Here is a 25832-nt window from a genome sequence, read left to right as displayed (position 1 = left end):
ATCACTACCACCGCTTCCCGCCCTCGTGGTCGCCCTAAGAAACTCCCCAAACTCCCCGATAATCCCGACCCTCTTCCCCCTCCCCCAATTCTATCTCCTTGCCGCCATGTTTCCGACGGCACCGCCATTGGACTTGGAGGAGGAAGTGGAGGCGGGGAGTTAGCCGGGGATCCTATTGCTGCTCGAGTGGTGCCGGGAATGGATGCGGTGGTGAAGGTGTTTTGCATTCACACCGAGCCCAACTTCTCGTTGCCTTGGCAGAGAAAAAGACAATATAGTTCCAGCACTACTGGTTCCTGATAAGCGGGAGAAGGGTTTTAACAGATGCACATTCAGTCGAATATTAAGCTCGAGTTAAAGTTCAGAAACGTTGGTCTAATACTAAGTACTTGGCTACCGTCCTTTGCATTGGAACTGAATGTGATATTGGTATGTTCGGTTCTTACAATTAAATTTCTAATACTGCATATGGAATACTATTAATGCTTCAGTTCAACGTGTTAGACTGTCGGCGTAATAGGAAATTTTAATAATCGCACAAATCATATGTTGAAAATGAATACCCTGTGTATAATGTAATGATTAGAATTATCGCTAACTAGTATCATTGCCCTTAAGTTATCTTGCCATGCTCAAACTAACGAGTAATTGCCATGCATTCTGTGGAAAGAAAATTGCTAATTTCTTCAAGTGGGGAGGGGTGCCAATGGTTTCTTTTGCCCATAGCGGTGAAGCTTGTAACATTGACTGTTTGCTAAGTAGGTTACCTGGGGTGTAAGGACTTTCTCTCTCTCTCTCTCTATATATATATTTGTTTCTCAATTTTTGAGAGGTAGAGTTTATTGTTTCAGATAAGAGTGCGAGTATTCTATCAGTGTTGGCATCATATGCAGGGAAGTAGAAAATTGACTTATGGTTAATGGGTGCTGAATGTAAATTGATTTGGAGGTTATGCTCGGTTAATGAGAAAAGGATTGATGAAGAATTCTTATATAGTACAAGAAAAGGAGAGGAAAGTTCAAACCAGTCATGGTGTAGTGTGAACTAACATTGAAGAAAGAAGTGCTTAGACATTAGTGAGTAGAGTATGATGTGAAAATAATTGACATTCTGGAGGTCATCTTCATGATTTCAGATAATTGCTTTTATTCTTTATTTGGTTGAATGCATGATTTGGTTTATGTGGTGAAGCAGCAATGCTTACAGTTAACGATGATGAGTTCTGGGAAGTTGTGTCACCAGTGGAATTTGGAGAATTACCTGCTCTTCAAGATGCTGTAACTGTTGTTGGTTACCCCATTGGGGGAGATACGATTTCTGTAACAAGCGGAGTTGTATCAGGTGTAGAAATCTTGTCTTATGTACACAGGTCAGCAGAGCTCCTTGGCTTGCAGGTTACATGATTTCTTTTCTAGCATTTGTTTCTCCGCATTGCAACCGTGAAAGATTTCATATAGTATGTATTCTGCATGATTATTTGCAGATAGATGCTGCTATAAACTCTGGGAACTCTGGTGGGCCTGCCTTCAATGATAAAGGCAATTGTGTGGGAATCGCATTTCAGTCTCTCAAACATGAAGATGCAGAAAATATAGGGTATGTAATACCAACACCAGTCATCCAGCATTTTATCCAAGACTATGAGAAGAATGAAGCCTATACTGGTAATTTAATTTGGGTCTTTTAAATAATACTTTTTATACGTACTGTTCATTTCTTCTTCTTCTTTTTTTAATTGTGTGATACATGTACTATTTGCTTCATTGTGATTAAAGTTTCATGGCCGCACTTTTATGCTAGGATTCCCTATTTTGGGGATTGAGTGGCAAAAAAATGGAAAACCATGATTTGCGTAAAGCAATGGACATGAAACCTGAACAGAAAGGTGTTCGAATCTTTAGAGTTGATCCCACAGCTCCAGAATCTATGGTTTTGAAGTCATCAGATATTGTGCTCAGCTTTGATGGGGTTGATATTGCCAATGATGGAACGGGTAAGTTGTTCTTTTTGAATACAATAAATAAATATTTGCGCACACAAAGTTGTACTCTATTTAGCGTTCAGAGAAATCGATTTGCATATTCCATGGTATTTCCAATTGATATTATTATGCACAAACTTCATACGTTGTCTATTATAAGAGCAAATCTTTGTTGTCATAAGACCCAACTTTCACTCTATCATAAGAGCAGTTCGTCATACTCGTAAAAATCAACTGGTTACTACTAGTTTGAACTAAATAACCGTGTATGTTTCCTGGAAAATCAATAGTGAGGGTGGCATTAAAAGGAGAACTTTTCTGAGGATGTCTTTTAGATGAATTCATGCATTAACTTAATTATTAATCTATTTACAACTAACTATTCAAGTATTCTCTTTTCTAATCTGTCTGCACATTTTTTCTGATATTGTTCTCAATGTTTTCTCAGTTCCTTTTAGGCATGGAGAATGCATAGGTTTTAGTTACCTAGTGTCACAAAAATATGCTGTTAAAGTTCTACGTAATTCTAAGATTCTAAATTTCAACATCAAACTTACATCACTCAGAAGGCTTTGCTTTTAATGGTAAGCCGGTGACGAATTTAAGGAGATTGGCTGAGATGGTAGAGAACTGCGATGATGAGTTTCTGAAATTGGACTTGGAATATGAACAGGTTTTCTCTCTCTTCATGCATGTAGTTTCCGACACATGCTCTTGTTGCAGTACACGACTAGACATACATTGATGTTTGTGGTTTGATGCAGACAGTAGTGCTTCGAACAAAGACAGCAAAAGCAGCTACTCCGGACATTCTTGCAACCCGCTGTATACCATCAGCAATGTTAGCTGATCTCAAAGCATTGAGACCATGGACTTAATTAATTGATTTTTTGTACCTTTTATATATAGCTTTTCCTGTTTCTTTTTTTTTTGTGCGTGATTACATTTTGTAGAATGGAGCTTCTTTAGCCTAGCGTTATATAGAAACAATGACATCTCTTTTTTAGAGGGATTAATACAGTTGACTCACACATTACGAACAAGGTTGCCCATGTAAATCGTATCAATGACTTAGGTTCAATATTTTGGTTGTGATATTATCAAATTTTAACATTATAAATCAGTTTAATATTTTTTTTATAAAAATATAATTAAAATAAGTTTGATATATTGGTTTGTTGACCTACTTTATCACTTTTTTGAGGATGTCTTTTAGATGAATTCATGGATTAACGTAATTCTAAGAATCTAAATTTCAACATCAAATTTACATCACTCAGAAGGCTTATTCCAGCACACAACGAGAGCAGACATATTTCATATTATATATTTGCAGGATTTGTGGGATTTGTGTTTACAACTGTATGTGTTACATATTTATGTTCTGAGGTATGTTGATTACTTCAAAATATATTGCTTGTCACAATAATAATAAAATAATGCTTGTTAAAGACTTAGCTAGCTTTGATGCTATAAAATGAAAGATTGATAGTGCAACAAAAAAATAACAATATATTCATATCTTCTACTTTTTGAAATGCCCAAAGAGGAACACAAAAATAACATAAAAATATCAATCTTTCATTTTATAGCATCGAAGCTAGCTAAGTCTTTAGCAGGCATTTTATTATTATTATTGTGACAGACAATATATTTTGAAGTAATCAACATACCTCAGAACATAAATATGGAATAGATACAGTTGTAAACACAAATCCTGCAAATATATAATATGAAGCATGTCTACCCTGGTTGTGTGCTGAAATAAGCTTCTTTGTGATGTAAGCTTGATGTTGAAATTTAGAATCTTAGAATTACGTAGAACTTTAATAGCTGAACTATCCCTAGCATATTTTTGTAACACTAGGTAACTAAACCCCCAAATTGAATAGATTAGAAAAGAGAATACTTGAATAGTTAGTTGTAAATAAATTAATAATTAAGTTAGTCCATGAATTCATCTAAAAGACATCCTCAAAAAAATTCTCCTTTTAATGCCACCCTCACTATTGTTGGGATAAAGTAGGTCAACAAACCAATATATCAACTTATTTTAATTATATTTTTATAAAAAAATATTAAACTGATTTATAATGTTAAAATTTGATAATATCACAACCAAAATATTGAACCTAAGTCATTGATACGATTTACATGGGCAACCTTGTTCGTAATGTGTGAGTCAACTGTATTAATCCCTCTAAAAAAGAGATGTCATTGTTTCTATATAATGCTAGGCTAAAGAAGCTCCATTCTACAAAATATAATCATGCACCAAAAAAAAAAAAGAAACAGGAAAAGCTATATATAAAAGGTACAAAAAATCAATTAATTAAGTCCATGGTCTCAATGCTTTGAGATCAGCTGACATTGCTGATGGTATACAGTGGGTTGCAAGAATGTCCGGAGTAGTTGCTTTTGCTGTCTTTGTTCGAAGCACTACTGTCTGCATCAAACCACAAACATCAATGTATGTCTAGTCGTGTACTGCAACAAGAGCATGTGTCGGAAACTACATGCATGAAGAGAGAGAGAGAGAAAACCTGTTCATATTCCAAGTCCAATTTCAGAAACTCATCATCGCAGTTCTCTACCATCTCAGCCAATCTCCTTATATTCGTCACCGGCTTACCATTAAGAGCAAAGACCTGTATAGGATGAGGTGTTCATCAATGATAAATAAAAGAACTGAACTACTGAAATCTGACGTAGTGGCCAATGACTGGTGATTCTAACCTGAGCGTTAACAATGTCCTCATATCTAATATTGATATCAGATACAAGAACCTTAAAAAAATTTCAAGAAAATGTCAGAACAGATCAGCAGAATATGCCCACTCTAGTAAGTAGGCATGCATATGTGCATGCAAAAAACACACAGGAGAAGAATGAAAGAACCTGAGACACCACAACAAGCTGTTCATCGGGTGACTGTGGCGTTGCATGAAAGAGTTTGTCCAATAGATTCATTGGAGCTTCATATTCATAATTGTCCCCATACTGAGCAAAATTTTCAAATACAGCATAGTTAATTTGGAAACTCCAAAGATAAGCAATTTTGTTACTAACTTTTGAAAAATCAAATTGACTACTACTATGTAGTTGATGAAAATTTAAAGTTCTACACTTTTTATATCTAAATAATCATAAAATCTCACTATTAAAAGAAAACAGCATACCTCAGAACGTAAATAAGGAACAGATACAGTTGTAAATACAAATCCTGCAATAATATAATATGAAGGTGGTTTGCCCCCATTTTGTGCCGGAATAAGCCTTCTGTGTGATGTAAATTTGATGTTAAAGTTTAGAATCTCAGAATTACGTAGAACTTCAATAGCTGAACTATCCCCAATATATTTTTGTGACACTAACTAAAACCTATGCGTTCTCTATGCCTATAAGGAACTGAAAAAACATGAGAACAATATCAGATAAAATGTGTAGAAAAATTGAATAGATTAAACAAGAGACTACTTGAACAGTTATCAGTTTTCCTGGTAAAAATATAGGATTGTTAGCTATCTGTTCTCAAGTTAATAGCATTCTATGTATTACCACTTTTGACATAACTAACAACTTCCACTAGGATATATATTCAAGTTCATAATTGTAAAGACTGCAGCAGTAAATAGTAAATAAATTCAAAATCAAGTTAATCCAATAATTCATCTTAAAGGCATCCTCAGAAAAATTCTCCTTTCAGTGCCACCCTCATTATTTTACAGGGAACATACACATTTAGTTCAAACTAGTAGTAACCAGTTGATTTTAATGGGTACAAGGAACTGCACTTATGATAGAGTGAAAGTTTGTGCATAATAATTTCAATTGGAAAAAACATGGAATATGCAAATCGATTTCTCTGAAGGATAAATAGTGTACAAGTTTGTGTGCGCAAATATTTATTTATTGTATACAAAAAGAACAACTTACTCGTTCCATCATTGGCAATATCAACCCCATCAAAGCCGAGCACAATATCTGATGACTTCAAAACCCCTGATTCTGGAGCTGCGGCATCAACTCTTCTGATTCGAACACTTTTCTGTTCAGGTTTCATGCCCATTGCTTTACGCAAATCAGGGTTTTCCATTTTTTGCCACTCAATCCCCAAAATAGGGAATCCTAGCATAAAAGTGCGACCATGAAACTTTAATCACAATGAACCAAATAGTACATGCATCACACAATTAAAAAACAAAAAAGAAGAAATGAACACTACAAATAAAAAGTATTATTTAAAAGACCCAAACTAAATTACCAGTATAGGCTCCATTCTTCTCATAGTCTTGGATAAAATGCTGGATGACTGGTGTTGGTATCACATACCCTATATTTTCTGCTTCGTCTTGTCTGAGAGACTGAAATGTGATTCCCACACAATGGCCTTTATCATTGAAGGCAGGCCCACCACTGTTTCCAAAGTTTATAGCAGCATCTATCTGCAAATAATCATGCAGAATAGATAACATATTAAATCTTTTATGGTTTGCAACACAGAGAAACAACTGCTAGAAAAGAAATCATGTAACCTTCAAGCCAAGGAGCTCTGTTGACCCGTGAATACAAGACAGGATTTCTATACGTGATACAACTCTGCTTGTTACAGAAATTGTATCTCCCCCAATGGGGTAACCAGCAACAGTTACAGCATCTTGAAGAGCAGGTAATTCTCCAAATTCCACTGGTGACACTCCTTCCCAGAACACATCATTGTTAACTGTAAGCATTGCTGCTTCACCACATAAACCAAATCCTGCATTCAACCAAATAAAGAATAAAAGCAATTATCTGAAATCATGAAGATGACCTCCAGAATGTCAATTATTTTTACATCATACTCTACTGACTAATGTCTAACCACTTCTTTCTTCAACGTTAGTTCACACTACACCATGACTGGTTTGAACTTTCCTCTCCTTTTCTTGTACTATATAAGAATTCTTCATCAATCCTTTTCTCATTAACCAAGCATAACCTCCAAATCAATTTACATTCAGCACTCATTAACCATAAGTCAGTTTTCTACTTTGTACCCTGCATGTGACGCCAACACTGACAGAATACTCGCACTCTTATCTAAAACAATAAACTCTACCTCTCAAAATTTGAGAAACAAATATAGAGTGAGAGATAACAGTCCTTACACCCCAAGTAACCTACTTAGCAAACAGTCAATGTTACAAGCTTCACCGCTATGGGCAAAAGAAACCATTGCCACCGCTCTCCACTTGAAGAAATTAGCAATTTTCTTTCAACAGAATGCATGGCAATTAATCTTTAATTTTAGCATGGCAAGATAACTTGAGGACAGTGATACTAGATAATTCTAATCATTAGATTATACACAGGGTATTCAATTTCAATATATGATTTGTGCGATTATTATAATTTCCTATTATGCCAACAGTCTAGCAGGCTGAGTTTGCAGACCAAGTTTGCATAATAATGGGTGCTTGTAGGAGGTACCTATATTCTCTTGTGAAGTCACAAGCGAGATAACCATGGGATCCCATAAATAAATACTTGTTAAGTCTAGAATAGTATTCGTATCTATATGCATCAAACCTAATTAATATGTCAGGAGATACCAACATTGTCTTGCAAAGTCACACATGAGATCACACATGGTAACTATGCATGAAACCTAGTATGTATAGACATACACCACCGTCTAAATAAAACGCAGAAAAACACTCAACAATATGCATCACATTCGGTTCCAATAGAAAGGACAGTAGCCAAGTACTTAGTATCAGACCCACGTTTCTTAACTTTAACTTGAGTGTAATGTTCGACTGAATGCGCATTTGTTAAAACCCTTCTTCCGCTGATCACGAACCCACTACTGCTGGAACTATACTGTCTTTTTCTCTGCCAAGGCATCGAGAAGTTGGGCTCGGTGTGAATGCAAAACACCTTCACCACTGCATCCATTGCCGGTACCACTTGAGCACCAATAGGATCTACGGCCAAGTCCAATGGCGGTGCCGTTGGAAACACGGCGGCAAGGCGAGAGGATGGGGGGAAGAGGGTCGGGGTTATGGGGTAGTTTGGGGAGTTTCTTAGCTCTATATTAGGGCGGAAAGTTAACTAGTTATAGAATCTTTTTAGGGTAAATCCAAAACTATACATAATTATAGTTTAATATAAATTAGGCGCGGAGTTATAGTCTTCTAATTCAATTCGGGTTTAGAACTAATATATTTAGTTAGTATATGTAAAGATTTCTTCATTGCGAGAATTGTTTTGATTAATATTAGGGGTTTGTTTTGTTATGCAAGATTTATTTCTTGTAATTTTTAAAATAGTTTTTTTCTTATTTTTTTTGAGAGGAGTTGAATTCATTCTTCACCTTTTAATTTGTCAAGAATTATTTCTTTTAATTTGAAAGCTTATGTATTTTGTTGTAAACCCCAAAATTTTCCCTTTTTACTAAAAAAACAAACATTAATTCTAAAAAAATATAAAGAAAATTAAAAAGATAAAATGGTTTTTCCATGTAAGAACCTAAGTTTTTCCTTTTTATTGAAAAAAAAACTAAAATAAATTTTTAAAAAATAAAATAAATTAAAATGATAAAATGAATGATCAAAATAAAAATTTACTAAATTTAAGTGACTAAAATGAGTATACAATAACATTGCCTAACCCCCAAATTAACAGGGGTGACAAAAAAAACATTTGCTAACAACAGTGCCCTTATTGCAAACTTTTATTTTTTAATGTCCAAAATGAAATTTTATAAAATTTCAGTGACCAATTGTATAATTTACATTAAAATTTTTACACTGTTAATATCTAGTATATTTTACACTCTCATTAAAAAAAAGTGCTGTATGTGTAAGTAAACCTACGTTAGTTTCTTTGATGAATGGATCAACAATAATATATCAAATCATTTTATAATTTTTATAAATTTTAATAATATCATAAATCCATATTATTTATTAAGCTTTTACTAAGTTTGTGTCATCTATCAATCATATCTCAACTCAATTACGAAAATTATAAAAATATTCTTCCGTAATTAGAACAAGTTATATTATTTGAGAATACTTAATCTTTTTATTTTAACACGAACAATAAAAATATATATGTGGTGATATTTGAACCTACGCCAATTAAATTAAAAAAATTAAATTTATCACTCAACAAAAACTTCATTTTAATTTTTTCATATGTTTTTATTTTAATGTGCACAAATTTATTATCTCCATCAATTGTATATCTATACGATTAAAAAAATCTTTAATTGAGTTAGTATCACGGTTAACTAAATACCAACTCGGTTAGGAAATGTTTAAAATACCCTTTTATTACATGCTTACAATTACTATTTTGATGACATTTTTGTCTTGTCATACTTTTATATAGTATTTAAATAAAATAACTAAAATTAACATGCCTATGGACTAAACTTTTGTTTATTGGATTTATAAACAAACTATTTACCATTGCGCCAATAATAATTCTTAAGTAAACTTAAAAAAATAAACTTTTAAAAAAGAATCAATTTGTTTTTTTACTTAAATTTGGCCCTTAAACTTTTAAAAAAGAATCAATTTGCTTTTTTTAAATGAAAATGCTGACTAAAACATTAAATTTTTTTAATGATGTTAGCATGGCAATCCATATGGCAGTCCTCTTGTACTTCATTCTGACATGACACTTATTTTTTTATATATCATGTCAATAAATAATTCAAAATTTATAAAATATTAAAAATAAAAAAAATTAAAATCCTAGAAAAATTTATAAAATGATTATAAAAATTAAAAAGTAGTATGAAATATATGTGGATAGTCATGCGAATTTTCAAATTTAAAAATTTAACATTTTAGTTAGTTTTTATGTTAAAAAAAATAATTCAACTCTTTTGAAAAGATTGATAATTAAATTGAACTCTATTTTTTTAAAGGTTGAGGGCCAGTTTAATTATAAAAAGAATAAGAGCCAAATTATCAAAATATGTAAACATTGTGGACTAAATTTGACATTATGCCAAATAATAAATGCCCTTTCCAAATTTATCGATATGTTAAAAAGGGGAAATTTTGGTTCACCAAGTGCAGTTAAAATATTCTTTCATTTTTGTATACATCTTTTAAGTCCATAATTTATATATAAAAGTCAATTTAAATTTATTATTAGAGTAAACTATCACTCGACTATTAATAAATTTATACTTTGGTCACTCAATTTCGAAAATCATAAATTGGTTACTAAATTGTTTTAAGGTTACAAGTTGGTCACTATCTCGTTTAGCTGCTAACATATGTGAAATGTAGGGATAAGTAAACTAATAGTAAGTTCACACTTTGATCTTTTAATTTCAAAAGGTTACAAGTTGGTCTTTGAACTATTAATAAGTTTACAAGTTAACACTTTGTTCACACAATCTTTGCACCAATACCCTTAACGTGATAATCCAAACAGTATCGAAAACTTAAGCCCCAAACACTAGCAATGCCATTGTCAGCTCTATGTCACCTGTAACCAACTCAACAACCCTTCATTCTTAATTCACTCACCATTTCTCCTTCAATAAAAACCATAGCCCTAAAAAATCCATAATCGAGTTATTCGAACCACAATCAAAATTAAAATAAATATGAAAAAAAATGGAGAAGGAAGTCTCCTATTTCAACAAGCTTCAAACATGGCCTACATAAGCAAAAGGACATAATTAAATCAGAGAAAAGAGAATCAAAATATCAACAAAAAAAAAAGGAAACTCAAACTTACTAGATCCAATCAAGAGCTAGTTGGAGAGTTACAGGGGATGGAAGCTCAACCCAAAAGGTCAAGGAGAAAGTCTTGCTAAGAAGAGGAACATATTGGGGTCAAGCGACCACGAACAGAGATTGGAGAGCATTTCCTTTAGGGCTTCAGGTTTAAATCAGTAGAGTTTCAGGTTATTTCAAGGAAAATAAAACCATAAAAATGAAAAAGGAGGGAGAAAGATTTGGTTCAATGTCTTTCTTTGTCAAAAGAGGAGGTCGAATAGTGGCAAAATTATTGGAATACAACTATGAAGGAAGTCCCTAAAACCCTAAAATCTTCAAGTAATTTAATGGCTAACTTATAACTTTTTTTAAATTGAGAGACCAAAGTGTAAAATTACTAATAGATGGGTGACCTTGGACGTAGTTTACCCTATGATGAATAGTGAGTTAACGACCATACGACAATTGTTAGCAACTAAATGGCTCCATGACTTAAACGGCAACTTTCGAACAATTCAATGATTAATTTGTAACTTTTTAAAATTAAATGATCCAAGTATAGTTTTACTAATGTTGATAACCCTGGATGTAGTTTACCTCATTATTATTATTGTTGTTATGTCCTTAGTTAACCTGTCTATTTTTATATTAAATTTTTTTAAAAAGTAATGATTATGTAATATAATTTAGTTGTGAAATCCCTCCAAATTGAATTTATCATAGATCCAACAAATGAATGACCAGTATAACAAACTTATTTTAATTATATTTTATAAAAAAATATTAAACCAATTTATAATGTTAAAATTTGATAATATCACACTTAAAATAAAAACGAAACACATAATATATCCATTTTTAGTGACATTTCCTTCCATAACCGAAGTGTTTTCATGACACTTCGAAAGATGTCGTTTTACATGGACTTCACTTTGTTCGACCTTTGTAAAGTCCTATTTTATCTATTTTCCCTGCTCCAAACATCGTCTCCATCTCATTGTGCTTAATTCTCACTTTCCAATGTTTTAAGAAAATTTATTTAGTAAAATTCCGAGTCTATGCTACTGGGTTAGACTTCCATTGGGAGACGAGTCTTGCAAGCCTTTCACTGAATGATTTTTAATCAAACCCCATCTCTTGGTATTGAGGAATTAAATGGTTATGGTTGTTAGCAACAATTAGCAGTTAGCAACAGTTAGTAGTTAACAACAGTTAGCAGTTAGTTAGTCTATTATTGATCAGCTGCTAACTAAGTCTTGAATATATATCGTTGTTGATTGCCTTGTGAAATATAGATGAAAGTATTATTCATTCTTAATTCTCCTTGTGTTTCTTATTATGGTATTACAGCCATTAGTTTTTTTTTAATGGGTACTGAAGCTATTTCCGGCAACAATGACGAGAATCGACAGTAGTTTACTACGACTGCTCTAGGAGATGGCTCGACTCCCGATCCTGGTCTTGGCCTTTTGCGCAAAGTTCATCAGTTTCCTAAACATGAAATAGTCAAACTCAATGGTCATAACTTTTTGTTATGGAAACAATAGGTGATGCTCATCCTTGAAGGGTATGGTTTGCATAAATTTGTTCTTGGTGCTACTGTTATTCCTCCGCAGTCTGTTGTTGATAATGATGGGACTCTTGTTCCCAATCCCGAGTTCTTGTTTCACGTCCAACAAGATAAGCTGTTAGCCTCATGGCTGTTATCCACTGTTAGTGATGATGTTCTGGTTCATCTCATTGGTGCCAAAACTAGTTTTGAGGTCTGGAATATTGATTTGTGTAGGTTGGCTTTGAAGTCCATTTTAGCAGTCTCTACTTTGAGACATTCTCTTTATTCTCAGAAGAAAGGGTCCTTAAAGGTCAAAGATTACCTGGCTAAGGTTCAAAACCTGTGTGACACTCTCATGGCTGCAGGAACTTTCATTACTGAGCAAGAACAGGTTAGCATTGTTCTTGCTGGTCTACCAGTAGAGTATGAGTCCATAGGAGTTGTGGCTTCTGCGATGAATGTTTCTCTCGATCTTCTTACTGACATGTTGTTGGATTGTGAGACTCGACAACAAGATTTGGTGTCCAGTATAGCTTTTCAGGCGAATATTACTCAACAGAATGTTTCTACTAGTAGCAACACTGGTCAGTCTACTAAAGGCTTCGGGACATCTTACAAGGGTCGTGGTCGGTCCTCTCGTGGTAGAGACAGAGGTCGAAAATTTTTCCACAACAAGCCTCAGTGTCAGCTATGTGGCCGAATTGGTCATACAGTTCAGAAGTGTTATTATCGATTTGATGAGTCGTTTGAGGGTGTTTCTGATCAGCCGATGCAGGTTCACTATCATCAGTTTCAAGGTCCCTCTCCTTTGTCCTGCGATGGTTCGCATTGTTGTTCTCACAATAGCAAGAATCAAGGAACAAATTTGCAAGCAAATGTAGTCTCCAAGAAAAGGCTATGTTTCACGAATGGAAAGGTCTGGTACCCTGACTCATGTGCATCTAATAATGTGACGAATGATCTGGACAACTTACAGGAATCAGCACTATACACAGGTACCAACAAGCTCTTTATGGGAAATGGTGTGCCAGTGTCTGTAGCTCACACTGGTTCTAGTTGTTTTGCATATGGTAATAGGGTTTTTCACCTGAAAAATATTTTGCATGTTCCTCATATTTGCATAAACCTACTGTCTGTTGCATAGTTTGCTAGTGATAACTAAGTTTATTTTGAATTTTATCCTCGACATTATTTTGTGAAGGATATCAAGACAGGGATAATATTATTGGAGGGCCACATGCTTAATGGTTTGTACCAGTTTTATCTTTGCAACTCCAGCCGATTCAAGAATGGTAATTTTACAGCCACGATTTGTGCTGCTCGATTGAAGTCGTCAGCTGATAGTAGTTGGGTTTTTGATTTGTGGCATAAGAGACTTGGCCACCGTTGTAATAAGACTGTCATGGCAGTTCTTCATAAGAATAATATTGCTTTTAACACTTGTAAGATGTCATCAATATATTCAGCATGTCAACTTGGCAAATCCCATAAGCTACCTTTTTCTCCTTCCACTACCACATATTCAGCTCCCTTTGAACTTATTGTATCTGATCTTTGGAGACCAGCTTTTGTCTCATCTGAAGGCTACTCTTATTATGTGTCTTTTGTAGATGCTTACTCTCGTCATACTTAGTTGTATCTCATTAAACACAAGTCTGAGGCTCTTGACAAGTTTTTTTAACTCCAAAAACTGGTTGCTATTCAGTTTGGTTGTTCCATAAAGGTTTTCCAGTCTAATTGGGCGCTGAATTTCGGTCTTTTCCCGGGGTACTTACTCAGCTAGGGATTCATCATCGCCTCTCATGTCCTTACACTTCCGAGCAAAATGGGTTGGTGGAATGAAAGCATAGACATATTGTTGATGTTGGTTTAACTTTGCTCGCTCAAGCTAATCTCCCTCTACGTTTTTGGGTGCGTGCTTTTATCAGCGCTGTCTACCTTATTAATAGGCTTCCCATTCCTATTCTCAATGGCAAGTCTCTTTATGAAGTCTTACATAAAGCCCCTCCTCCATATATGCATGTACGAGTTTTTAGTTGTCGGTGTTACCCTTATCTAAGGCAATTTAACACTCATAAGCTGGAGTATCGCTCTCGCCCTTGTGTATTCCTTGGCTACAGTCCTATTCACAAAGGGTATAAATGCCTGGATGATACTGGCAAGTTGTTTGTTTCTCGCCATGTAGTTTTTGATGAGGCAAATTTTTCGTTTGTTACTTCTGCTCCTCCAGCTGGTTCTATTTCTTCTGTTGCTTCACCTCAGTTCCAGTGTCACAAATCTAAAGTTCCAGTAATATGTTCGTCTTCTATTTCTACTTTTTCAGGGTCCACTGATTTCCAGCCTCCGCCAACTACTACTGTGTTATCTCACGATCCGGCTAGTAGTAATTGATTTTCTCACTCTCCTCAAGCATCAGGTTTTTCTTCCTCTACAACCTCTCATGTGGTGTCCAACAATGTTTTAGATTGATGAATCTCTATCTGCACCTCCTGTAAACACTCATCCCATGCAGACCCGGTCCAAGAGTGGGATTTTCAAACCACATGTTTTTTCAGCAGAGTTTGGTGTTCCTAAACCAGCTACAATTGAAGAGGCCTTGTCATCCAAAGAGTGGGCTTTGGCTGTGTTAGAATTATGTGACCCAAATTCTAAGAGATTGCTTGCAAGTCAAGTTAAACAAAAATATATTTTCTTTCTAGAAGATTTAGTATTTATTAGTATAATATATTTAGCATTTATTAGTATAGTTTATTTGACTTACTAATTTAGCCTATAAATAGGCTCCTTTACAATCTTAGAAAAAAGAGACACCCGTTAGATTAGAACTCATAACACATTCAGAGAATTTTGTGTTTACGTTTGAGGGTTCTTTGTTTTTTCGGGTTTTCGGGGTTTAGTTTTTATCTCCATCTTTTGTACTCTTCATTCTTTTGCCATTATAGTAAAATTATCTTTGCCCGTGGTTTTTTATCCTCTTTTGAGGGGTTTTTCCACGTTAAATTTTTGTGTTCATCTTCTCAATTTCTTCTACTATTTTTACTTGTTCGTTGCTTAATCGGGACGATCCTAACAAGTGGTATCAGAGCTAGTTTAACTTTCATAGATCAGCCCGGTCAGAGATGGCAGCAACAAGGTTTGAAATTGAGAAGTTCGATGGTGAGACAAATTTCAATCTGTGGCAAGTTCGGATGATGGCAATTCTAGTTCAAAATGGCTTGAAAAAGGTTGTTACAGGGAAAAAGCCTGAGAATCTAAATCAAACAGAATGGGAAGAGCTTGATGAAAAGGCCTTGTCTGCAATCCAGTTGTGCCTCGCGAATACAGTATTGCAGGAGGTATTGATGGAGAAGACCTCATTCGCCTTGTGGAAAAGGTTAGAAACTCTTTATGCGACTAAGTCTCTGGCTAACCGTTTAGTGTTGAAACAACGTCTATTTACGTTTCGCATGAACGAAGGTGAGCTTCTTAAAGATTACATCAGTCAATTCATTACTCTTTTAAATGATTTAAAGAACGTTGAGGTTCATATTGACGATGAAGATCAAGCTATGCTATTATTGTGCTCTTTACCCTCTTCATACAAGTCTTTCAGGGAGACCCTGATTTATGGCAGAGACAAACTCTCGTTCGAAGATGTGAAGGGTCATTTGTTGAGTAGAGACAAACTCGACAATGAGTTTGATTTGAATAGCAAAGCAGATAGACAAGCTTCCGTTTTGGTAGCATCAAAGAAACGAGACAAAAGGTGTCGCTATTGCAAAAAGTTAGGTCACGTCAAAGCAGATTGTTATAAACTACGAAATAAAAGAGCTGCTGAGAGTAACGAGGAAGATGTAACTGGTGCTAATTTGGTCGATGAAGGCGGTGATGATTTCTTGTTAGTGTCAACGAGCGATAACTCCAAGCTTACGTCTGAGTGGATCCTAGATTCAGGATGTTCTTTCCACATGTGTCCCAATAGAGAATGGTTCTCCACATATAGTTCAGTTGAAGGTGGAGTTGTACACATGGGAAACGATTCATCTAGTAAAATAATCGGTATTGGTACTGTTAAAATTAAGATACACGATGGGACGATTAGGACACTCTCAGATGTCAGGTATGTACCTGATTTACGAAAGAATCTCGTCTCCTTGAGTATTTTAGACTTGAAAGGATGCAGAATCAACATCGAGTCGAGCGACATTAAAGTATCTCGTGGAGCTCTCGTTTTGTTAAAAGGTAAAAGAACCGGCAGTCTTTATATTCTGGAAGGTTCTACAGTGACCGGTGAAATCGGACGTCCCTCGTCCGTTACGGAGTCAAAGTCAACTCATTTGAAGCGGAGGCAACTTGGTCATAGGAGGGAAAAAGGTATGACCGTTTCGTTGAAGAGAGGTTCTCTTTTGGATGCAGGTTTTGAAAAGTTAGGGCACTGTATTCGTGAAAATCAGACCCGGGTTAGTTTTGATTTGGCAGTGCACAAGTCGAAGGCTAGAAGTCTTCCAGCTTCTAAGCATAGATTCGACTCAGTTAATTCCCTGCATAGTTCAAGATAGGCCCGTGGCGGGTTTTGGCAAAGATGGCATTGAAAGAATTCGTGTCAAGGTGGAGATTGTTAGAATTATGTGACCCAAATTCTAAGAGATTGCTTGCAAGTCAAGTTAAACAAAAATATATTTTCTTTCTAGAAGATTTAGTATTTATTAGTATAATATATTTAGCATTTATTAGTATAGTTTATTTGACTTACTAATTTAGCCTATAAATAGGCTCCTTTACAATCTTAGAAAAAAGAGACACCCATTAGATTAGAACTCATAACACATTCAGAGAATTTTGTGTTTACGTTTGAGGGTTCTTTGTTTTTTCGGGTTTTCGGGGTTTAGTTTTTATCTCCATCTTTTGTACTCTTCATTCTTTTGCCATTATAGTAAAATTATCTTTACCCGTGGTTTTTTATCCTCTTTTGAGGGGTTTTTCCACGTTAAATTTGTGTGTTCATCTTCTCAATTTCTTCTACTATTTTTACTTGTTCGTTGCTTAATCGGGACGATCCTAACAGGCTGCTAAACAAGAGTTTGATGCATTGATAAGAAATCAGACGTGGGACTTGGTTCCCTTACCTGCCAACAGAAGGGCTGTGGGGTGCAAATGGGTGTTTAAGCTTAAAAGGTATGTAGATGGCACCATAGCCAGATACAAAGGTTGTTTAGTGGTCAAAGGGTATCTTCAGGAAGCTGGCATTGATTTCCATGAGACTTTCAGCCCTGTTGTCAAGCCAACAACCATTGCTGTAAAGTTCGGTTGGCACCTTAGGCAGCTCGACATCGATAATGCCTTTATTAATGGTGATTTGTCTGAAGAAATCTACATGGATCAGGCCTCTGGTTTTGAAAAAAAACATGGTGATCAGACTTTGGTTTGCAAACTGAAGAAGGCACTATATGGTCTTACGCAGGCTCCTAGAGCTTGGTTCTCTAAATTGAGAGGCTTCTTACTCATGTCCAATTTTGTTTTGACCAAGTCCGATGAATCCTTATTTGTTCGAAAAACTGAGGATGTTTGTCTTTATGTCCTTGTATATGTGGATGATATCATTATTACTGGTAATCATAAAGGCAACATTGATGATTTTGTCACAATCCTACATACAAAATTTTCCTTAAAGATTTGGGATCTCTTTCTTACTTCTTTGGCATTGAGGTTCTTCCTACTCCTGCAGGGCCGTTCTTAAGTCAGCAGAAGTATGTTCTCGATTTTCTACGGAGAAACAAGATGGATCATACAAAATGCTTACCTACACCTATGGTCACGTCCTATACTTTGTCTCGACATGTTGGGAATACAGTGGAGAATGCGTCTGACTATAGAAGTATTGTGGGAGCTTTGCAATACGTGGTCATCACCAGGCCTGATATTGCGTTTGCTGTCAATAAAGTTTGCTAGTTCATGCATCAGCTATTAGATCAACACTTTAAGGCTATGAAACGTATTCTCCGGTACCTTCAAAACACCATAGATTATGGCCTGTATTTCACTAAGGCTTCCAATCTGGATTTGGTAAGATACTCAGATGCAAATTGGAGATCTGATGTGGATGATAAACGGTCTACTACGGGGTTCTGTGTGTTTCTAGGAGGGAATCCGGTCACTTGGGGATCCAAGAAACAAAAGGTCGTCTCCAAGTCGACTGTTGAAGCTGAGTATCGCAGTTTTGCTCACACTGTTACTGAAGTGATTTGGCTCGAGTCTCTCCTATTTGAATTGCATATCTCCCCTACTCGCAAAGCTGCTGTTTGGTATAATAATTCTGGAGCTATTGTTGTTTCAGCTAATCCAGTACTACATTCAAAATTCAAACATGTTGAATTAGATCTCTTTTTTGTAAGGGAATGCTGCTAGACGATTGACAGTAGGACATGTTCCTGCTCAAGAGCAAATAGCCAATGTGTTCACTAAGTCTTTATTAGCTCCTTTGTTTACAAAGTTCAGGTTATGTCTCAAGGTCATTGCTAAAAAAGCTGGAGGCATATTGAGGAATTAAATGGTTGTGGTTGTTAGCAACAGTTAGCAGTTAGCAATAGTTAGCAGTTAACAACAGTTAGCAGTTAGTTAGTCTGTTATTGATCAGCTGCTAACTAAGTCTTGTATATACATCGTTGTTGATTGCCTTGTGAAATATAGATGAAAGTATTATTCATTCTTAATTCTCCTTCGTGTTTCTTATTACTTGGCCTAGCGGCACAAGCTGTTCACCTAAAAACATAAGTCACGGGTACGAATTACATGGGCAAACTTGTTTGTAATGTGTGTGTCAATTGTAAAAGTATTTTTTAAAAAAGTTTCTTTTTTAATCCCTCTAAAAATAAGATATCATTGTTTCTATAGATATTCCATAACAAGACACTGTGAAAGCTAAGCTAAAGAAGCTCCATTCTACAAAATGTAATTACGTACCCCCACAAAAAAAAATGGAAAATATATAAATAAAAGGTAAAAAAATAAATTAATTAAGTCCCTGGTTTTCATGCCTTGAGATCAACAGACATTGCTAATGGTATATAGTGGGTTGCAAGAATGTCCGGAGTAGCTACTTTTGCTGTCTTTATTCTAAGCACTACTATCTGTATCAAACCACAAACATCAATGTATGTCTAGTCGTGTGCTGCAACAAGAGCATGTATAGGAAACTACATGTATGAAGAGAGAGAGAGAGAGAACCTGTTCATATTCTAAGTCAAATTTCAGAAACTCATCATCAGAGTTCTCTGCCATCTCAACCAATCTCCTTAAATTCTTCACTGGCTTACCATTAAGAGCAATGACCTATATAGGATGAGGTGTTCATCAATGATAAATAAAAGAACTGAACTACTGAAATCTAACGTAGTTGCCAATGGCTGGTGATTCTAACCTGAGTGTTAACAATGTCCTCATATCCAATATTGATATCAGATACAAGAACCTTCAAAAAATTTCAAGAAAATGTCAAAACAGATCACAGAAGATGCCCACTCTAGTAAGTAGGCATGCATATGTGCATGCAAACACACACAGAGGAGAAGAATGAAAGAACCTGAGACACCACAACAAACTGTTCATCGGGTGACTGCGGCATTGAATGCAAGAGTTTGTCCAATAGCTTTACTAGAGCTTCATATTCATAATCATTCCCATACTGAGCAAAATTTACAAATACAACATAGTTTATTTGGAAACTCCACAGATAAGAAATTTTGTCACTAACTTTTGAAAAATCAGATTGACTACTATTAGCTGAAGTTTGGAATGTGAAGTTAGATTCGGAGGGATAGGAATGGAGGGAGATGAAAAGCATAGGGTAACAAGAAATAAATAATACAGAAATATAATACGTTATATGAAGTACTCCTTACAGCTTACGGACTCAATAGCAGAGAAAAGACGACGACACATTCCCTAGCGTCTATATATATTGCGAGTGCCAATGAATGGCATCTCTGCCAGCTTAGTTCCATGGAACTTAAACAAGCCAATAGGATATCTAATTGGTAAGCATTTATATGAAGGATATAACCTAGATGTGTAAAAAATAGACCGTCAATAATGGCTAAGAATCGAAAATAGAAGAAGAAGAACACACATAATTTTACGTGAAAACCATTTCAAGAAAAAAATACCCTTTTATTACATTCTTACAATTATTATTTTGATGGCCTTTTTGTCTTGTCATACTTTTATATAGTTTTTAAATAAAATATCTAAAATTAACATGCCTATGGACTAAACTTATGTTTACTAGATTTATAAACAATTTGTTTACTATTGCGCCTATAATAATTCTTAAGTAAACTTAAAAAAATAAACTTTTAATGTAAAATATTTTCTCTTATGTATCTATACTATTTATTAGGTTTTTTACTGAGTTGAAGTCGCCCGTTAACGAGTCCCAACTCAATTAGGGAAATTATGAAAATATTCTTTTGTAATTAAAATAAGATATTATTTGAGGATTTTTTAGTATTTTTAATTTTAATTAAGAAACCAATAAAAAGATACATATTGTGGGATTTGAACCCACATCAATTCAATTAGTAAAACCTTAAATTTATCAATCAACCTAAGCTTCATTTTGATGTTTTTCATACTTTTTTTATTTAATGTGTACAATTTTTTATCTTTGCCAGTTGTATATATATACTAATATTGGTGTTAATTGAGTTGATGTCGCAAGTCAACTTAATATTAACTCACAATTGGTGACGACGTTATGATAAATAATTGTAGTGTATTTATTGTTACTATGATGTATTTATGTGTTTAAATTTCGTTTTATTCCCAATTTAATCTAATTTTTATTTTAATATCTTACATATTTTATGCGTTATTATGATTGATTAGTTTCAAACATACGTTTCATTGTTTATTATATGTTATTTTTAAACACACACACACACATATATATTAAATTTGTAGTTTCCACACGCATACACATGTATTAGGATTTCTAGTAAATATAATTTATTTTCTATTTTGTATATATTTTCTTGTTAAGTACTTTAATTGATAATTATAATGTATTAAACTTTTATTAAATTATATATATGATATTTTATATTAAATATATATTAAAATGCAAACTTGAAATTAATAAATATGAGTTTATAAATCAACATGTGTAAAAATAATAAGGCATAATGTCAAATTTAGCCTTCAACGTTTATATCTTTTATCAATTTTGCCCTTATTCTATTATTACCTAAATTTGGCCCTTAAACTTTTAAAAAAGAATCAATTTGCTTTTTTTTAAATGGAAATGCTGACTAAAACATTAATTTTTTTTAACGATGTTGGCATGGCAATCCATATGGCAGCCCTCTTGTACTTCATTCTGACATGACACTAATTTTCTTATATGTCATGTCAATAAATAATTTAAAATTTATAAAATATTAAAAATTAAAAAATTAAAATCCAAGAAAAATTTATGAAAAGATTATAAAAGGAAAAAATAGTATGAAATATATGCGGATAGTCATGCGGACTTTCATATTTAAAAATTTAACGTTTTAGTTAGTTTTTATGTTAAAAAAAAAACAATAATTCAACTCTTTTGAAAAAATTGATGGTCAAATTGAACTCTATTTTTTTAAAGGTTGGGGGCCAATTTAATTATAAAAAAACTAAGAGCCAAATTATCAAAATATGTAAACATTATGGACTAAATTTGACATTATGTCAAATAATAAATGCCCTTTCCAAATTTATCGATATGTTACAAAGGAAAATTTTGGTACACCAGCTGTAGTTAAAACATTCTTTCATTTTTGTATAGGTCTTTTAAGTCCATAATTTATATAAAAAAGTCAATTTCAATTTATTATTAGAGTAAACTATCACTCGACTATTAATAAATTTATACTTTGGTCACTCAATTTCGAAAATTCATAAATTGGTTACTAAACTGTTTTAAGGTTACAAGTTGGTCACTATCTCATTTAGCTGCTAACATATGTGAAATGTAGGGATAAGTAAACTAATAGTAAGTTCACACTTTGATCTTTTAATTTCAAAAGGTTACAAGTTGGTCTTTGAACTATTAATAAGTTTACAAGTTAACACTTTGTTCACACATTCTTTGCACCAGTACCCCTAACGTGATAATCCAAGCAGTATCAACAACTTAAGCCCCAAACACTAGCAATGCCATTGTCAGCCTTATGTCACCTCTAACCAACTCAACAATCCCTTATTCTTAATTCACTCTCCATTTCTCATTCAATAAAAACCATAACCCTAAAAAACCCATAATTGAGTTATTCGAACCACAATCAAAACGAACATAAATATGAAAAAATAAGGAGAAGAAAGTCTCCTATTTCAACAAGCCTCAAACATGACCTATAGAAGCAAAAGGACAGAATAAAATCAGAGAAAAGAGAATCAAAATATCAACAAAAAAAGGGAAACTCAAACTTAATTACTAGATCCAATCAGGAGCTAGTTAGAGAGTTACAAGGGATGGAAGCGCAACCCAAAAGGTTAAGGAGAAAGTCTTGCTAAGAAGAGAAACATATCAGGGTCAAGCGACCATGGACGGAGATTGGAAAGCATCTCCGTTAGGGCTTTAGGTTTAAATCAGTAGAGTTTCAGGTCATTTCAAGGAAAATTAAACCATAAAGTTGAAAAAGGAGGGAGAAAGATTTGGTTCAATGTCTTTCTTTGTCAAAAGAGGAGGTCGAACAGTGGCAAAAGTATTGGAATACAACTATGAAGCAGGTCCCTAAAACCTTCGGATAATTTAGTGGCTAACTTATAATTTTTTTTAAATTGAGAGACCAAAGTGTAAAATTACTAATAGATGAGTGACCTTGGACGTAGTTTACCCTATTATGAATAGTGAGTTAACGACCATACGACAATTGTTAGCAACTAAATGGCTACATGACTTAAACGGTAACTTTCGAATAATTCAATGATTAATTTGTAACTTTTTAAAATTAAGTGATCCAAGTATAATTTTACTAATGTTAATAACCCTAGATGTAGTTTACCTCATTGTAATTGTTGTTGTTATGTCCTTAGGTTAAGTTGTGAAATCTCTCCAAATTGAATTTATCATAGATCTATCTATGAATTAATTTAGTTGTTAGATTAATTTAGTTCTGAAAATCAAACTTCCTTAAATCCCTAATAAGTGACTGACCAGTATAACAAACTTATTTTAATTATATTTTATAAAAAAAATATTAAACTAATTTGTAATGTTAAAATTTGATAATATCAAACCTAAAACAAAAATGAAACACATGATATATTCATTTTTAGTGGCATTTCGATTGGTGTCTTCCTTCCATAACCGAAGTGTTTTAATGACATTTCGAAAGATGCCGTTTTACATGGACTTCACCTTGGTCGACCTTTGTAAAGTGCTCTTTTATCTAATTTCCCCAGTCTAACATCGTCTCCATTGCATTGTGCTCAATTCTTACTTTCTAATGTTTTAAGAAAATTTATTTAGTAAAATCCCGAGTCTTTGCCACTGGGTCAGACTTCCATTGGGAGACGAGTCTTGCAAGCCTTTTGCTGAATGATTTTTAATCAAACCCCATCTCGTGGCCTAGCGGCACAAGTTGTTCCCTTAAAAACCTAAGTCACTGGAACGAATGACATGCGCGGCTTTGTTTGTAACGTGAGTCAACTATAAAAGTATTTTTTTTAAAAACTTCTTTTTTAATCCCTCTAAAAATGAAATATCATTGTTTCTATTATGCACAAACTTCATAAGTTGTCTATTATAAGAGCAAATCCTTGTTGTCATAAGACCCAACTTTCACTCTATTATAAGAGCAGTTCCTCATACTCGTAAAAATCATCTGGTTACTACTAGTTTGAACTTAATAATTATGTATGTTCTCTGGAAAATAATGAGGGTGGCACTGAAAGGAGAACTTTTCTAAGGATGCCTTTTAGATGAATTCTTGGATTAAGTACTTGATTTTGAATTTACTTACTATTTACTGCTGCAATCTTCACAACTATGAACTTGAATATATATCCTAGTGGAAGTTGTTAGTTATGTCAAAAGTGGTAATACATAGAATGCTATTAACAGAATAGATAGCTAACAATACTATCAATATTTTTACCAAGAAAACTGATAACTGTTCAAGTATTCTCTTGTCTAATCTGTTCAATCCTTTTACACATTTTATTTGATATTGTTCTCAATGTTTTTTCAGTTCCTTTTAGGCATGGAGAACGCATAGGTTTTAGTTACCTAGTGCCACAATAATATGCTGGGGATAGTTCAGCTATTGAAGCTCTACGTAATTCTGAGATTCTAAATTTCAACATCAAACTTACATCACATAGAAGGCTTATTCCGGCACACAAGAGGGGCAAACCACCTTCATATTATATAATTGCAGGATTTATGTTTACAACTGTATCTGTTCCTTATTTACATTCTGTTATTTTCTTTTTATAGTGAGATTTTATGATTATTTAGATCATAAAAAGTGTAGAACTTTAAATTTTCATCAACTACATGGTAGTAGTCAACTTGATTTTTCAAAAGTTAGTGAAAAAATTGCTTATCTGTGGAGTTTCCAAATTAACTATGCTGTATTTGAAAATTTTGCTCAGTATGGGGACAATTATGAATATGAAGCTCCAATGAATCTATTGGACAAACTCTTTCATGCAACGCTGCAGTCACTCGATGAACAGCTTGTTGTGGTGTCTCAGGTTCTTTCATTCTTCTTCTGTGTGTGTTTTTGCATGCACATATGCATGCCTACTTACTAGAGTGGGCATATTCTGCCGATCTGTTCTGACATCTTCTTGAAATTTTTTGAAGGTTCTTGTATCTGATATCAATATTGGATATGAGGACATTGTTAACGCTCAGGTTAGAATCACCAGTCATTGGCAACTACGTTAGATTTCAGTAGCTCAATTCTTTTATTTATTATTGATGAACACCTAATCCTATACAGGTCCTTGCTCTTAATGGTAAGCTGGTGACGAATTTAAGGGGATTGGCTGAGATGGTAGAGAACTGTGATGATGAGTTTCTGAAATTTGACTTGGAATATGAACAGGTTTTCTCTCTCTCTCTCTCTCTCTCTCTCTTTATGCATGTAGCTTCCGACACATGCTCTTGTTGCAGTACACGACTAGACATACATTGATGTTTGTGGTTTGATGTAGATAGCAGTGCTTCGAACAAAGGCAGCAAAAGCAGCTACTCCGGACATTCTTGCAACCCACTGTATACCATCAGCAATGTCTGCTGATCTCAAAGCATTGAGACCATGGACTTAATTAATTGATTTTTTGTACCTTTTATATATTTTTTTCCTGTTTCTTTTTTTGTACGTAATTACATTTTGTAGAATGGAGCTTCTTTAGCCTAGCGCTATATAGAAACAATGATATCTCATTTTTGGAGGGATTAATACAGTTGACTCACACATTACGAACAAGGCTGCCGATGTAATTCGTACCAATGATTTAGGTTTAATATTTTAGTTGTGATATTATCAAATTTTAACATTATAAATCAATTTAATATTTTTTATAAAAATATAATTAAAATAAA

The 25832-nt window shown here is 34.0% G+C and overlaps 1 protein-coding gene and 1 pseudogene across 2 annotated transcripts; one reads left to right on the top strand and one right to left on the bottom strand.

The window, feature by feature from the left end:
• On the top strand, nucleotides 1-25575 carry LOC107926640 (protease Do-like 9; annotated as a pseudogene).
• On the bottom strand, nucleotides 4108-8168 carry LOC107926682 (protease Do-like 9). Of its 2 annotated transcripts, XM_041117480.1 has the most exons (9): nucleotides 7750-8162; nucleotides 6517-6740; nucleotides 6246-6426; nucleotides 5918-6109; nucleotides 5161-5204; nucleotides 4880-4981; nucleotides 4718-4768; nucleotides 4525-4629; nucleotides 4108-4427 (listed from the first exon to the last, which is right to left on the bottom strand). In XM_041117480.1, the coding sequence occupies exons 1-9, from the start codon at nucleotides 7919-7921 to the stop codon at nucleotides 4314-4316; spliced, it is 1185 nt and encodes a 394-aa protein (XP_040973414.1). In that variant the 5' UTR covers nucleotides 7922-8162; the 3' UTR covers nucleotides 4108-4313. The 2 variants fall into 2 exon arrangements, with proteins under 2 accessions (XP_040973414.1, XP_040973415.1); XM_041117481.1 differs by lacking the exon at nucleotides 4718-4768 and having other exon boundaries at nucleotides 7750-8168.
• Nucleotides 25576-25832: the final 257 nt, after the last annotated feature.

Source organism: Gossypium hirsutum, chromosome A07, assembly GCF_007990345.1.
Source record: "Gossypium hirsutum isolate 1008001.06 chromosome A07, Gossypium_hirsutum_v2.1, whole genome shotgun sequence".
In the NCBI taxonomy this organism is placed as follows: Eukaryota; Viridiplantae; Streptophyta; class Magnoliopsida; order Malvales; family Malvaceae; genus Gossypium; species Gossypium hirsutum.
The sequence above is the reverse complement of the archived record's forward strand: the minus strand, read 5'-3'. Positions and strand labels throughout refer to the sequence as shown.

What these genes read in the sequence shown, in the direction of transcription:
- LOC107926682 (XM_041117480.1), bottom strand. Translation starts at nt 7,921, where the DNA reads ATGGATGCAGTGGTGAAGGTGTTTTGCATTCACACCGAGCCCAACTTC. An exon ending in TCAAGTTAAAGTTAAGAAAC is followed by an intron (nt 6,741 to 7,749) that starts GTGGGTCTGATA and finishes GGTTGAATGCAG; the next exon opens with GATTTGGTTTATGTGGTGAA. An exon ending in TGGACTTGGAATATGAACAG is followed by an intron (nt 4,428 to 4,524) that starts GTTTTCTCTCTC and finishes GGTTTGATGCAG; the next exon opens with ACAGTAGTGCTTCGAACAAA.